This window comes from Acomys minous, assembly GCF_964271855.1.
Source record: "Acomys minous genome assembly, chromosome: 7".
Taxonomy (NCBI): Eukaryota; Metazoa; Chordata; class Mammalia; order Rodentia; family Muridae; genus Acomys; species Acomys minous.
In genome coordinates this window covers 93,244,087-93,259,963 of record NC_140488.1, presented here as the reverse complement: position 1 = coordinate 93,259,963, position 15,877 = coordinate 93,244,087, and the positions used below count along the sequence as shown (strand labels likewise).

The following is a 15,877-nucleotide window of genomic DNA, read 5'->3' as shown; positions in this document are numbered from 1 at the left end:
CAATGATAAATGCATAGAAAATTTCACTGTGTTCAGTAAAGTTGGTCTGTTATTATAAGTTCATCCTTTTTTCATGTTTTAATAGAGAAAACTCTTTTTTGAGATTATAATTTAATTCAACCTTTCTTGTTGCCCTTTCCTCCCACAGGCCTCCCATATATCCTTCCATCTCTATGCGAAATGTATGGGTTCTTTTCTCACTAATTGTTACTACTTACATTCAAGGATATCTATATGCATATGTAGTCCTAAATATAACTTGTTAAGTCTGTAATAAAGTATCTGTGTGTATGTTTTCTTGTGTGGTTTTCCACACCAGACAATCAACTGTTGTTTTCTTCCCTGAGTATTCCCACCTTTCTTTCCTAGCTTTCTTTAGTTGTCTTTTTAAAATATATTTTATTAATTTATTCATATTACATCACAACTGTTATCCCATCCCTTGTATCCTCCCATTCCTCCCTCCCTCCCACTTTCCCCTTACTCTCCTCCCCTATGACTGTGACTGAGGGGGGCCTCCTCCCCCTGTATATGCTCATAGGGCATCAAGTCTCTTCTTGGTAGCCTGCTATCCTTCCTCTGAGTGCCACCAGGCCTCGCCATCCAGGTACTGTAGTTCTTTGATTAGGGTTGAGCTTCATGGGCTTTTCTCTGCCTAGTTTGTTTACATATATATTGGTGTCATTCTTGTTCATCTCATGTTTTGGCAGTGATGATGATGAGATTTTATGGGAGTTTTTTCTAATATTATAAGCAGACACAGTCTTATAGGAAACTTCGTAACCCTCTGGCTTTTTATAGCTTTTCTGACTCTTCATGGACATTGTTCCCTCAGCCTTGTCATATGAGTGTTCTTTAGACATATCCACTCTTTTTTCTTTCTTTTATTTCTTAAATATTTTTTATTTTTTACATATATATTTATATTATTACACATACAGTCAATAAATTACCTATAGCAAGAAGAACCATGACACAATCAGGAATTATATAAATGCTACATTCTTAGCGTTTTGGCTATTTATATTTGGCAGCCTTGAAGAAAATATCTTTTCTATCTTGGTGCATCTAAAATTCTAAATGTAAATCATTATCAATCATATCTTGTTGTTATCAGCTTAAAACATCTATCTAGACCTAAAAACATCTTAATCCCTAAACAACTAAGCTTAATTGTAAAATTAAGCTATTTGGTCTTCAACCTCATCATAGGCTTGAGAAGGAATAAAATTGATTACCTGAGTATACCTGGAGTGCAATAATAAAAACAGCATGGTACTGGCATAGAAATAGGATGGTGATCAATGGAATCGAATCAAAGACTCAAAAATAAACTCACATACCTATGGACACTTGATTTTTGACAAAGAAGCCGAATCTATATAATATAAAAAAGATACCATCTTCAACAAATTGTGCTGGGCTAACTGGAAGGCTACATGTAGAAAAACCAGACATATCCATTCTTACTCTTCTCTACCACTCTGTTTTGTTTCCCTGTGTTTTATTGTAATTGTCTCTGTCTGGCAATCTGAAGTTTCCTTGATGAGGAGTGAAGATTGCGATTATCTGTGGGTATAAAGACAATGTTTATAGTGTTCGCTTCAGCAGCACACATACTAAAATTGGTACAGTAGAGAAAAGATTAGGATGGCCCCTTGCAAAGCTGACATGCAAATTTGTGAAGTTTTCCATATTTTTGGGCAGCTCAGGCTTCATGTGGCTGTCCTGGTAAGAGGAGCAGCAGCTATCTCCGACATGGACAATGTTGCCTGCTTTTTGATCACTTCCCCGCTTCCGGGCTGCCTCTCTATGCCACAGGGGAAGATGTGCTCAGTCCTGATGCACCTTGATGTGCTATAGTGGGACGAGGGGGCTTCCTTTTTTTAGTAGTATGGGAGGGGGGATAGGAGTAAGAGAGAGGGAGAGTGAGATCTGGAGGAGAGGAGGGAGCGACTACAATTGGGATGTAAAGTAAATGAACTAATTAGTTTTTAAAAGGCAATTTTATAGATTCTTGGTTACAGATGGTCCTCTAATAACCTTTACTCTCTAACACAATATTATTAGCTGGGTTTCCAGTACCAGATACGGTTTCCCTCATGGTGAGTGTGTCTTAAGTCCAAATAAAAAGTTTTTGGTTACTGCCTAGGTATGCATGCCACTACTGCATTCTTAGAATTATAATGCCATGATATGTGTTCTTATACATAACGACATAACATGTGCTGGAGTATGCTGTTTTAGAAGCTTTATTGTTTAGCATTCATAGTGGAACATAATGTGTTCTAGATTTAAATGTGAGTAATTTTTGTTTTTCATTTCATAACTCAACAAAGCTAAGAAAAAACCCAAGAGCAAAAGAGTCACCAAGCCTGGGAAAGACCAAGCTCAATCTTCCGATGATGAAGAAGCAATTTCAGGTGATTCCTTTGCTTTGGATTTGCGAGTTGATTGCTCAGTATTGAATAATAGCATACTATATTTTAAAAAGAATGCTAGATTTTAAGAAAACAAATACCAAAAGTAGCACAGTGATAAGTTGATAAAACTTTTCACTGTGCTAAATTAAATATGTTGGCTGTTCTAATAAATTAATATTTTACAGAATCAAGTTATTTCCTGATGATGAAAAATTAATGTACCTACAATTTCATTTTGACTGGCATTTTTGTTTAAAATAATGTTTTTAATGAATTTATTTATTGTTTAAAAATTCAACTTTATATTTTGATCTTACTGTGTTTCCTCCCCCCAGCTCTTCCAATGACTTTCCCCATCTTGCTTTGTATAGGATATCGTGTTCCTATTATTCATTAACAAAAAGAAAGTTTACAAAATAGATGTCTCCGTTGTGTTTATGTACTACATCGTGCCTGTTGTAGAGTGTGGTTGATATGCACCATACCATCTATTGAAGAAAACTGGTTTTTCATTAACAGCCACTGTTGATTTTGAATATAGATTCTTAGCTAAGGGCTGGGACTTTGTATCTTCTCTACCTTATCCATGCTGGAATTTTGTCTGGCTTGGGCTTGTGTAGGTCCTATGCATTTTTCATGTTCTTTGTGAATTTGGCAGAGTGTCTTCCATTGTTTCTTTAAAATACTGTCATCAAATTCCTTTTCTGTCTCTGGTTAGAATCTTTCTGTCTTCTTTTCCACATAGATAACTGACCCTTGGGGAAATGGGGGTGGTACAGATATCTCATTTAGGATTGAGCACTCCAAACTCTCTCACTCTCTTCAGGTGGTCAAGTTGAGGGTCTCTTTGCTAACTACCAACCACTCATGGCAGGAAGCTTCTCTAAAAATTGTTGAGTGAATCACAGCCAATGATTATTGATCATTCATGTATGTCATTCATTAAGAATCATTCTGTATACTATGTCCATTCATCAGAATCATGGTAGGATTTCCCCTAGGACATTTGACCTGTCTTTTCACAGGTCCTTAGTCTCATTACCAGTATGTTTTAGGTTCCATCTCAGGGAGTGCGCCTTAAATCTAGTCTAAAAGTAGTTGGTTAGTCCCTGCCTCTCCCAAAATTTATGCTACTATTGGGCCAGTGGGTATATCTTGTAGGCAGGTGGTTATTATAGCTTGCTCAGTTTGTAGCTTGTTGAGATGATTATTTTTCTCCATTATATTTTAGGAGGCTCTCATTGTAAGTAGATTTCCATTTGGATTTTTCCTCCCATGTTCTGCCCTCTACTTTTTCCTCCCATCTCTTACTGCCTTTATTTGTTCTAATTTCTTCTTTATGAACACTACATTCTATTCCACTTTCCTTAGAACATCCTATGCCTCCTCCCACCTGGTCCATCTCTAGTTACCTAACCTGTATGTGTATTCTAAATGAAGCACATACTGAAAATGTAAATACTGACATGTACATATAAGAGAATATATGTAATGTATTTCATTCTGTATCTGCATTACCTAATTTTGGACGATATTTTTCTAAATTGAACAGTGTACTTACAAATTTTATAGTTTCTTTTTTGTTAGCAGTTGAATAATATTGCATTATATAAATTTATCACATATTCCATTATGCACATTTATCACATTTCCATTTTCCATTCATCAGTTGATGAATATCAAAGATCTTATCAATGTCTAATGATTATGAATAGGGCAGTAGTGAATGTGGATGAGCCAGGACTTCTGTAGTAGGTTGTAGAGTCCTTTTGGTGTATACCAAGGTGCTATAACAGGAGCTTGAGGTAGACTGATTTCTATCTTTTCGAGGAACAGCCATACTGATTTCCATAGTGGCCTTACAAGTTTTCACTCCCACAAATAATAGATGAGTGATCGCCTTACTCCACATCCTAGCCAGTATAAGCTGTCATTTGTTTTATTGATCTTGGCCGTTCTGAATAGGGTAAGGTGAGCTTTTATGTGTTTTCCTGGTGTGTATAGATGTTCACTGTTTTTAAAGAGTTTCTTGGCAATTTGTGTTTCATGTTTTGAGAACTTTGTTCTGTTCCATATCCCATTTTTAAAATCGGGGTAATTGTTTTCTTGGTGTTCAGCTATTTTATTCCTTTTTATATTGCAAATATACTAGCAGTCTTTCAGATATACAGTTGGAAATGGATTATTTTTTACTTTTCCTTACTTTTTTTTCTCAAATCATTGTATCCTTTCCTGTACAGAAGCTTCTTAGCTTCAAGGGGTCTTGTTTCATTTTCATTTTAGTGTACAAACTACTGGGGTCCTGTTCAAAGAGTCCTTTCCTGTATCTATGAGTTTAAGTGTACTCACTATTTTCTCTTTTATCAAATTTAGGATTTTGGGTCTTATGTTTAGGTCCTTAGTCTGTTTAGAGTTTGTTTTTGCAGGTTGAGATAGATGAACCTGTTTTCAGACTCCTACATGAAGCTATTCATTTTAACCAGTATCATTTGTTGAAGATTCTCTCCTTTCTCCTCATTCACAAAATAAAAAAATTGTCTGTAGGTGAGTGGGCTTATAGTCATGGCTTTAATTTTATTCCATTGTTTAGTGTGTCTACTTTTATGCCAACATCATGATGTTTGTATTAACAGAGCTCTGAAGTACAGCTATTTTGATTTTGTATGTATGTTTCTACATGAAATTGTAGATTGTTCATTATAGTTCTGTGAAAATTGCGTTGGAATTTTGATGGTTATTACATTGAATCTGTAGGTTTCCTTTTCATTCCATTTCATTTTTTCATTCCATTCCATTTTCATAATACTAATCCTACCCAATCCATGACCGTGGAGTCAGCATTTTTTGCTGTCTTCACTTTATTTCTTCAGTTTATTAAATTTTTTATCATACAAATCCTTTATTTGCTTAGTTTGAGTTATTCCAATATAACTTCTGAGATATGATGCTGATTTGCTCTGTAATTTGTTTCTCTGATTTCTTTGTCTGTCATTTGTATATAGGGAGGCTACTAATTTGTGTGTTAATTTTGTATCCTGCTGTTTTGTGGAATAAGTTTAAAAGCTATAGAAAATTCCTGGTGTAATATATAAAGTTTTTATGTATAAATCATATTCTCCCCAAATAAGGATACTTTGATTTATCATTTCCTATTTGTAGATCTCCTTCTATTGTCTTAGATCATGATCTTCATGTTCTAGCTAAGACTTAGACACTATATTGAACAGGTATGGAAAGAGTGATTTTAATGGAAATGGTTTTTTAATATTTCCACATTTTCAAGAGTTGTTGATTGTGAGCTTGTTATAAATTGCCTCAACATAATTATATTGAGGTATGTCCCTCATAGTCCTGATCACTTCAGGACTTTATCAGCAATGTTGAATTTTGTTAAAGAGTTTTTTGTAGCTCTGTGAGATGATCATGTGGTTTTTGTACTTTAGTCTATTCATATACTGGATTACATTTGTTTATTTACATATGTTGAACCACCCCTGCCTCGCTGGGATGAACCTGACTTGATGATGGACAATCTCTTTGGTGTGTTCTTGAGTTTGAGTTATAATACTTTATTGAGATTTTTACCTATATTCATAATGGATATTGGTCTATTGTTTTCTTTTGTAGTGTCTTCGTTTATTTTGGTATCAGGATAATGATGAATTTGTAAGACAAATTTAAATTTTTCTCTTTTGCAGAATAATTTGTGATTATTCTCATTAATTCTTCTTTGAACATCTGGTAGAAGTTTATACTCATTCCATCTCTCCCTGAGCTGTTTTTAGTTGGTAGATTTTTTTAGTTACTGCTTTTATGTCACTAGGTATTATGAATCTGTTTAAGTTATATTTGCTTTATCTTTATTTAACTTTAGTAGAGTGTATATTTTAAGAAAATTAATGTTTTCCTGTAGGCTTTTTATTATAGTAGAATACAGATTGCAAAGCATGCTTTTGTAATTCTCCCTTTCATCTCTAGTTTTTCTAATTTGGACCTTGTTAAAAATAATTTTCATGAAGCCGGGCACTGGTGGTGCACGCCTATAATCTCAACATTGAGAGGCAGAGGCAGGTGGTCTCGGAGTTCAAGACCAACCTGGTCTACAGAGTGAGTTCTAGGACAGCCAGAGCTACACAGAGAAGCCCTATTTTAAAAAAAAATGATAATTTTTATGAATAAACTTTGAGAAGTTTTAAAGCTAAACTTTTTTGGATCATAAGATGATCTCATAGCAGTTTACTATATCATATTCTTTAATTTTTGTTGCTAAGCTCTTTTCTCAGCACTTACATTGAAAGATACAAGGAAAACACAGTCTTCTACCTCTGAGAAAACAAAGTCTTCGACTTCTCAGAAAACAGTTTCTTCCACCTCTCGGAAAACAAGGTCTTCCACTTCTAAAGGAGCTCAATCTTCAAGGAAATCTCCACAGAAAACAACTACCCTAGAGCCAATACCACAGACCAGCAAGAAATCAGGAGAAACTAAGCCAACTGGAGATACCTCAGCCACTAAGAAGGACATCACTATTAAAGTTGTCCTACCAAAGAAAAGAGGTGGAAAGTCAGAAAAAAAGGTTAGTCATATCTCTTGCTAATATGTATTATAAGTCTCTGTATTAGAGTATTACTTTTCACATTTGGTTTAGCAATTTCCTAAGACTATGCTGAGGCATTTTAGGGTGGAATTAAATGTGTAAGGCTTTTTTTGTCTTAGTTACATTTTCTATTGTGATGAAACAAAAGCAACATGTGAGGAACTTTCACTTCTGTATCACACAATTCATCATCAAAGGCAGTCAGGGCAGGGACTCAAACAGGGCAGAGAGGGGAATTGGAGTCAGCATGGAGGATGAGTCATATCTAATGTACAATAGTCACTGGACAAAATAACTAGTATTGACTGGTAAAGAAACAACAAAGAGTGGATGAATTGGAGAGTAAAATAGAAGATATCTAATGTGTAAAAGTGAGACAGATTTAAAATATTGAGAAAAGACCTTAAGTTCAGATGTTCTAAACACATGTAATTAGTCAGGAGGAAGAGAGGGGGGGATAGATTGGGACAAGAAAATACTTAATAATTTCTAAGTTTATATCATAGATAGGTATAAATACATAAACTATTTACCTTATGAAAGCCTAAGTGTGAAGGATAAGGACCTATATAAGTTTTAACATTTTATGTGAAATGGTACAGTATGAATTTTTTTGTTTTGCTCTATTTTTTTGTTTTTTTGTTTTTGTTTTTTGTTTTTTTGGTTTTATTTTTTGAGACAGGGTTTCTCTGTGTAGCCTTGGCTGTCCTGGACTCACTTTGTAGACCAGCTGGCCTCAAATTCACAGAAATTCACAAGCCTCTGCCTCCCAGAATGTTGGGATTATAGGTGTGTGCCTCTAGACCCAAATCAGTATGAATTTTTTCTGTGAGCTATGCAAAGTTATGGATGAGCCTCTAGTCTGTTGTAAAAAATGCAAGGTAGGTATACTCAAATTTTGATTATTCAAATAACTCCTGAAAAGCTAGGATAAATGGGACACTAACCACAAAAAGAATAAAAGAAACAAACAGAAAAGCAGACAATAAAATGATTTACCTAGATCCAAATATAATATAGTAACAATTATATTAAATATTAATGGATTAAATTCTTGAATTAAAATTCTAGTATTTAAAAAATGTAGTTTAAAAAATATTCAAATATTTCATGTCTATAAAGTATGCACTCTAAATATTAGATTAAAAGTCATACCAATAGTATCTTACACATATAATATTTTATCAGTATAAATTTTGTTTCAGTGAATGCTGGTCATATGGAATAAAATAACATCATCCTGTTTTTTATTAATTTATTCATATTACATCTCGATTGTTAGCCCTTCCCTTGTTTCCTCCTATTCCTCCCTCCTTTCCACTTCCCCCCTTCTCCCCTCCCCTATGTCTGTGATTGAGAGAGACCTCCTCCCCCTATATATGCTCTTAGATTATCGAGTCTCTTCTTGGTAACTTGCTATCCTTCCTCTAAGTGCCAACAGGCCTCCCCATCCAGGGGACATGGTCAGAAAAGGGACACCAGAGTTCGTGTGAGAATCAGATCTCACTCTCCACTCACCAGTGGAGAATATTCTGTTCATCGGCTAGGTCTTGGTAGGGGTTCGAAGTTTACTGCCTATATTCTCCTTGGCTGGTGCCTTAGTTTGAGGAGGACCCCAGGTCCCAGATCCGCCTGTCATAAATTTCTTCTTGTAGGTTTCCAGAACCCTCTGGATCCTTCTATTCCCCCATTCTTCCATGCTACTATCACCTAAAGTCTCAATAGGATGTCCTCTCCTCTGACCCACTTTATAAGTAAAGTCTTTCATGGGACATACCCCTTGAGATAGTGTCCAGATATAAGTGAGTATATACCATTTGTCTCTTTTTGCTTTTGGGTGAACTCACTCATTATGATAATTTCTAGTTCAATCTATTTGTCCACAAATTTCAGGAATTCCCTCTTTTTAATAGCTGAGTAGTATTCCATAGTGTAAATGTACCACAGTTTCTTAGTCAATTCTTCTACTGAGGGACACTTAGGCTGTTTCCATGTTCTGGCTATTATGTATAAAGCAGCTATGAACATAGTTGAGCATATGTCCCTGTTGTGTGGTAGGGCATTTTCTGGGTATATTCCAAGGAGTGGATAGCTGGGTCTTGAGGAAACCCTATTCCCAGTTTTCCAAGAAAGCGCCACATAGCTTTCCAAAATGGTTGTACTAGTTAGCATTCCCACCAGCAATGAAGGAGTGTTCCTCTCTCTCCGCATCCTCGCCAACATGTGGTGTCATTTGAGTTTTTGATCTTAGCCATTCTGATGGATGTAAGATGGAATCTCAGTGTCGTTTTGATTTGCATTTCTCTGATGGCTAACGAGGACAAGCATTTCTTTAATTGTTTCTCAGCCATTTGATATTCCTCTGTTGAGAATTCTCTGTTAAGTTCCAAGCCCCATTTTGCAATTGGGTTGTTTGGTTTTTGTGGTGTTTAATTTCTTGAGTTCTTTATATATTTTGGATATTAGACCTTTGTCAGATGAAGGGTTGGTGAAGATCTTTTCCCAGTCTGTAGGCTGTTGCTTTGTTCTACTGACAATGTCTCCTGCCTTACAGAAGCTTCTCGGTCTCATGAGGTCCCATTTATTAATTGTTGACATTAAGGCCTGGGCTGTTGGTGTACTGTTCAGGAAGTTGTCTCCTGTGCCTATGTGTCCCAGACTCTTCCCCACTTTTTCCTCTAACTGAATTAATGTCTCTGGTTTTAAGTTGCGGTCTTTAATCAATTTGGACTTGAGTTTTGTGCATGGTGACAAATAGGGGTCTAATTGCATTTTTCTACATGTAGACATCCAGTTAGACCAGCACCATTTGTTGAAGATACTATCATTTTTCCATTGAATAGATTTGGCTTCTTTGTCAAAAATCAAGTGAGCAAATGTATGTGGATTCATCTCTGGGTCTTCAATTCGATTCCATTGATCCACCAGCCTATTGCTTTGCCAGTACCATGCTGTTTTAATTACTGTTGCTCGGTAGTACAGCTTGAGATCAGGTATGGAGATTCCTCTGGAGGATCTTTTATTGTATAGGATTGTTTTTGCTATTCTGGGCTTTTTATTTCTCCATATGAATTTGAGAATTGATCTTTCAATATCTTCAAAATATTTTGTAGGTATTTTGATAGGGATTGCATTGAATCTGTAAATTGCTTTTGGTAAGATGGCCATTTTTACTATGTTAATTCTCCCGATCCATGAACAAGGTAAATCCCTCCATCTTCTGATGTCATCTTCAATATCTTTCTTCAGAGGTTTAAAGTTTTTTCAAATAAGTCCTTCACTTGCTTGGTTAGAGTTACTCCTAGATATTTTATATTGTTTATGGCTATTGTGAAGGGAGTAGTTTTCCTAATTTCTTCCTCTGCCTGTTTGTCATTTGTATATAGGAAAGCTAATGACTTTTTTGAGTTAATTTTGTATCCTGCCAATTTGCTAAAGGTGTTTATCAGCTGTAGGAGTTCTCTGGTGGAATTTTGGGGGTCACTTATATACACTATCATATCATCTGCAAATAGGGATAATTTGACTTCTTCCTTTCCCATTTGGATCCCCTTGATCTCCTTTTGATGTCTTATTGCTCTGGCTAGAACTTCAAGAACTATATTGAAGAGATGTGGGGACAGAGGGCAGCCTTGTCTGGTCCCGATTTTAAAGGGATTTCCTTGAGTATCTCTCCATTTAACTTAATGTTGGCTATTGGTTTGCTGTATATAGCCTTTATTATGTTTAGATAAGTGCCTTGTATTCCCGATCTCTCCAGAACTTTAAACATAAATGGGTGTTGGATTTTGTCAAATGCTTTTTCTGCATCTAAGGAGATGATCATGTGGTTTTTCTCTTTCAGTTTGTTTATATGGTGGATTACATTGATGGATTTCCATATGTTAAACCATCCCTGCATGCCTGGAATGAAGCCTACCTGGTCATAGTGAATGATGTCTTTGATATGCTGTTGTATTCATTTTGCGAGTATTTTTTGAGTATTTTTGCATCAATGTTCATAAGAGAAATTGGTCTGAGATTCTCTTTTTTGTTGGGTCTTTGTGGAGTTTAGGTATCAACGTGACTATGGCCTCATAGAAGGAATTTGGTAATGTTCCGTCCAGTTCTATCTTTTGGAATAGCTTGAATAGTATCGGTATTAGCTCCTCTTTGAACAACTGGTAGAATTCTGCCCTGAAGCCATCTAGTCCTGGGCTCTTTTTAGTTGGGAGACTATCAGTGGTTGCTTCTATTTCTATAGGTGAAATAGGGCTATTTAATTTGTTTATCTGGTCTTGATTCAATTTTGGCAAATGGAATCGGTTGAGAAAATTGTCCATTTCCCTTAGATTTTCAAATTTTGTTGCATAAATGCCTTTAAAGTAGGTTCTTATGGTTCTTTGTATTTCTTCGGTGTCTGTTGTTATGTCTCCCTTTTCATTTCTGATTTTGTTTATTTGGATAGTGTTTCTCTGTCTTTTAGTTAGATTGGCTAAGGGTTTGTCTATCTTGTTAATTTTCTCAAATAACCAGCTCTTGGTTTTGTGGATTCTTTGGATTGTTCTCTTTGTTTCTAATTTGTTGATTTCAGCCCCGAGTTTGATTATTTCTAGGTGTCTACTCCTCTTGGGTGTTTCTGCTTCTTTTTTTTCTAGAGCTTCCAGATGTGTTGTTAATTTGTTTATTTGGGATGTTTCCATTTTCTTTTTAAAGGCACTTAGTGCTATGAATTTTCCTCTTAGCACTGCTTTCAATGTGTCCCAGAAATTTGGGTATGTTGTTCCATCATTTTCATTGAATTTCAAGAAGTCTTTTATTTCTTCCCTTATTTCTTCTATGACCCATATGTCATTAAGTAGAAAGTTGTTTAGTTTCCACATGTTAGTATGCATTTTGTTATTTCTGTTGTTGTTGAAGTCCATCCTTAGCCATGGTGATCTGATAAGATACAAGGTATTATTTCAATCTTCTTGTATCTGTTGATGTTTGCTTCGTGACCAACTATGTGATCAATTTTAGAGAATGTTCCATGGGGTGCTGAGAAAAAGGTATAATCCTTTGCATTTGGGTGGAAAGTTCTGTAGATATGTTAGATTGATTTGATTCATGACATTGGTTAATGAAGTTATTTCCTGGCTTAGATTTTGATTCAAAGACCTATCCTTGAGTGAAAGTGGGGTGTTGAAGTCTCCCACTATTAATGTGTGGGTATCAATGAGTGGTTCACGCTTTGTTAATAACTCTTTTACAAATGTGGGGGCCCTTGTATTAGGAGCATAGATGTTCAAAATTGTGGTGTCTTCTTGGTTGACTTTACCTTGGACGAGTATGAAGTGTCCATCCTCATCCCTTTTGATTAATTTTGGTTGAAAGTCTATTTTATTAGATATTAGAATGGCTACCCCAGCTTGTTTCTTGTGACCATTTTCTTGGAATATTTTTCCCCAACCTTGTACTCTGAGGCAGTGTCTGTCCTTGTGGTTGAGATGTGTTTCTTGAATGCAGAAAAATGTTGGGTCATGTTTATCCATCCACTCAGTTAGTCTGTGTCTTTTTATTGAAGAATTGAGACCATTGATGTTGAGAGATATTAATGACCAGTGACTGCTAAGTCCCTTCATTTTCGGTATTTATAACAGTCGAGATTTTGTGAGGTTGTGATTTTGCAATGGTGTAGTTACTTATTTCTTATGTATTTTTGGTTGTAATTTGACCCTTTGGGGTGGAGTTTTCCTTCTAGTAACTTCTGTAAAGGCGGATTTGTGGGTAGGTACTGTTTGAATTTGTTTTTGTCATGGAATATCTTGTTTTCTCTGTCAATGGTTATTGATAATTTTGCCGGATAAAGTAATCTTGCCTGGTATCTGTGTTCTCTTAGGGTTTGCAGAACCTCTGTCTAGGCCATTCTGGCTTTCATGGTCTCTGCTGAGAAGTCAGGAGTAATTCTGATAGGTTTGCCTTCATATGTTACTCGGCCTTTTTCTCTTGCCGCTTTTAATATTTTTTCTTTGTTCTGTATATTTTGTGTTGTTATTATTAAGTGGCGGGAAGATTTTCTTTTCAGGTCTATTCTATTTGGTGTTCTGTAGGCCTTTTGTATGCTCATATGCATCTCCTTCTTCAAATTGGGGAAATTTTCTTCTATTATTCTATTAAAGATATTTTCTGGGCCGTGGAGTCGGTTGCCTTCTCTTTCCTCAATCTTTATTATTCTCAAGTTTCGTCTTTTCATGGTGTCTTTGATTTCTTGAATGTTTTGTGTCAGGAACGTCTCAGATTTAGCATTTCCCTTGATGGTTGTTTCCAGTTCTGAGATTGTATCTTCAAGTCCCGATATTCGTTCTTCCATTTCTTGCAATCTGTTAGATAAGGCCACCTCTGAGATGCTTGCTTTCTTCTCTGATGCCTCTCGATCATGTTTTTCTTCTGTGTGTTCCCTTATCATAGCTTCCGATTTTATCTTCATGTCTTGAACTGTTTTAATGATATTCTTCATCTGGTTATTTATATTTTTCTGAAATTCTTCAAGTGCCTCTTTATATGACTCTTAAATCTTCAGCCCTCTTGTTTGCCTCCTCCTGCATTTGTTTGTAGATTTTATTTGTTTCTTCCATTATCATCCTCTTTACTAAGGACTTGAGGTCATTTTCTTGACTATCAATTGCTGTTAGGTTCTCCAGGTTGTTTTCATTGGGATTGCTGGGATCTGGAGATGCCAAACTGTTTTGGGTTTTGTTAGCGTTCTTTCGTTGTCCTTTTGTCATTTTAGTGACTCTAATGTTGGAAGGTAGTTTGTAATGGCCTTCGCTGGTTGAGAGTGGATAGTTGATGACTGATTATAGGTTGGGTGCTCTTGCCTGTGGGGATCAGGGAGTATTTCCCTGGAACAGGCAGGTGATCTGGTTTCCACTCCTGGAGATTTTTCTCTGCACCGTAGGCTCCAGGCTGAGTCAGCTAAAGTAGGTTTCTGTTTGGGCCCTTTCACTTTACTGCTGTAATTCAGATCAGCAGTTTCGGGACCTAGAATAAGGTCAGCACACAAGCGCTCTGGTTGTGTAGGTTGATCCCAGCTGCCTGTCCTTCCTGTCACTTTGTAGCCAAGATGCCAGGTATATCAGATCTTCTAAGCTGTAGATGTCTTTTAGCTCTGTCTCTATACCCTGTAGAAGTGTTCAGCCTCTCCCAGAACTATAAGCCTGGGTCTGAAATCGTTCTAGGTCAGCAATTAGACACTGCAAGCACAACCCATGTCTCGTTTCCCAATAACATGAGAGCTCCTGCCTTGCTTGGGCCAGTTGCCCCAGCTAGGATCTCTCCTTTGGGGAGTGCAGGGTCAGCGCCTTGCAGCTGGACAGCCAGAGACAATAGGGTTTCTGAGAGCTGGCGGTTGCCGAGGTGCCTGCTCTTCCCGCAGGGGCAGTGAGGCTCCGCTAACGCTCTAGGTCAGCAATTAGACACTGCAAGCCCGACCTACATCTCCTGATAGGCCTGTGGAAGCAGTCCAAGCTGATTTCTAACTGCCCCTGTTTGCAGGCTCAGTCCGTTGTGTCAGGCGTTAGGTTGGGCCCAGGATGGCCCGCGAGCTGCAGGCCCACTTTAGCTGTCTCTGGTGGGTCCCACCGCCTGTGTTTCCACTTGGCCTGGGCAGGTGACCTCTGCAGTTTGGGGTGGTGTGGGAGGAGGGATCCAAGGGCAGATTCGCCCTATTCACTGAGACTCCTCTGGCTGGGGGCTCCGGAAAATCCCCTCCCCAAACAGCAAGTCGGTGCTTTATATGCCAGCTGCAGTTTGCATGTGGATTCCGTTCCAGAGTTTGGGGAGTGCATTTAGCACCTCCGGGATGTTGCTTGACCCAGGGGTAGGCCCACTGGTGATCTGCGGAGTTTGGGGCCCCACTCACCTACAGTTCTCAAGCCAGCAGTCTATGGCTCCATTCACGTCCCTGGTCTCCTCGGAGTAGATCAGATACGATGCATACTGGTCGACGCCATCTTGGAATCATCATCCTTTTTTAAAATGCTGCTATTTCTACTTAAACATTTAGAATATATAAATATCAGTATAAAGTATTTGTGACTATATTATTACTGTAATTATTAAAAATGAGATTCCATGCAACTATATTAATATAGAGAGATTTATTTGGGGAAGGGAAGGAGAGAGGAGTTAGGATCTGAATGAGCATTGAAGGTAGAGAGACAGAGCGGGGGGCTCCCTTAGAAAAAGTGCAAGAGTGAAGTGTAGGAATGTGTGTGTGAGAGAGGGGGGGGGCAGCAGGTAGGTCCCTTTTATATCCTGGGCCCCTGGCACAGAGTGTCAGGCTGTGATGATGTCAGAGGTTGCTAAACAACCTAGAGGCAGGAATACTAGCAAAGATAAGCATAAAAACAGGTTGTAAGACTAAATATCTGGTCTTCAACCCCATCAGAGACTTGAGAAGGAATAAAACTTAATTCCCTGAGTAAAACGGGAGTGCAGGTTAACAGCTTCCAAATTGCCTGAACAGTCACCCAAAACCCTCTATAATGTTGGAGCATCTTCTTCAGCCTTCTTATCAAATATATCTGACAGACATATTTGTGAGGCAGAAACTATTGAGGACTTGGTTACCCTGTCTTAGCAGAGTTTGGCTGTCGACTCTGCCTGCATCTAAGCTTGCCCTTTTTTAGGCAGAATTCTGTCAGTGGCAGAAATGAGGACATTTTGCCCAATGGCTTGTTTGCCACATTTAAAGCCATCTCCATAAGGAGGTTATTTGATGCTCATCATGTACTTTGCTTAGTCGTTTGATGGATAGCATGTTTTTAGGTCTAGATAGATGTTTTAAGTTGGTAGAGATGAAATATGATAGATATTGATTTACATTCAGAATTTT

General features: G+C 37.3%; 1 protein-coding gene across 1 annotated transcript in view; it reads left to right on the top strand.

Annotated features, from left to right (window-relative positions):
• LOC311602283 (sex comb on midleg-like protein 2) overlaps positions 1 to 15,877 on the top strand; it is a 72,398-nt gene that overhangs the window by 44,772 nt on the left and 11,749 nt on the right. Inside the window, exons 11-12 of the mRNA XM_084790156.1 lie at positions 2,340 to 2,423; positions 6,695 to 6,999. Of these exons, the coding sequence (XP_084646282.1) occupies positions 2,340 to 2,423; positions 6,695 to 6,999 (389 nt within the window). The remainder of the gene's footprint in view (positions 1 to 2,339; positions 2,424 to 6,694; positions 7,000 to 15,877) is intronic.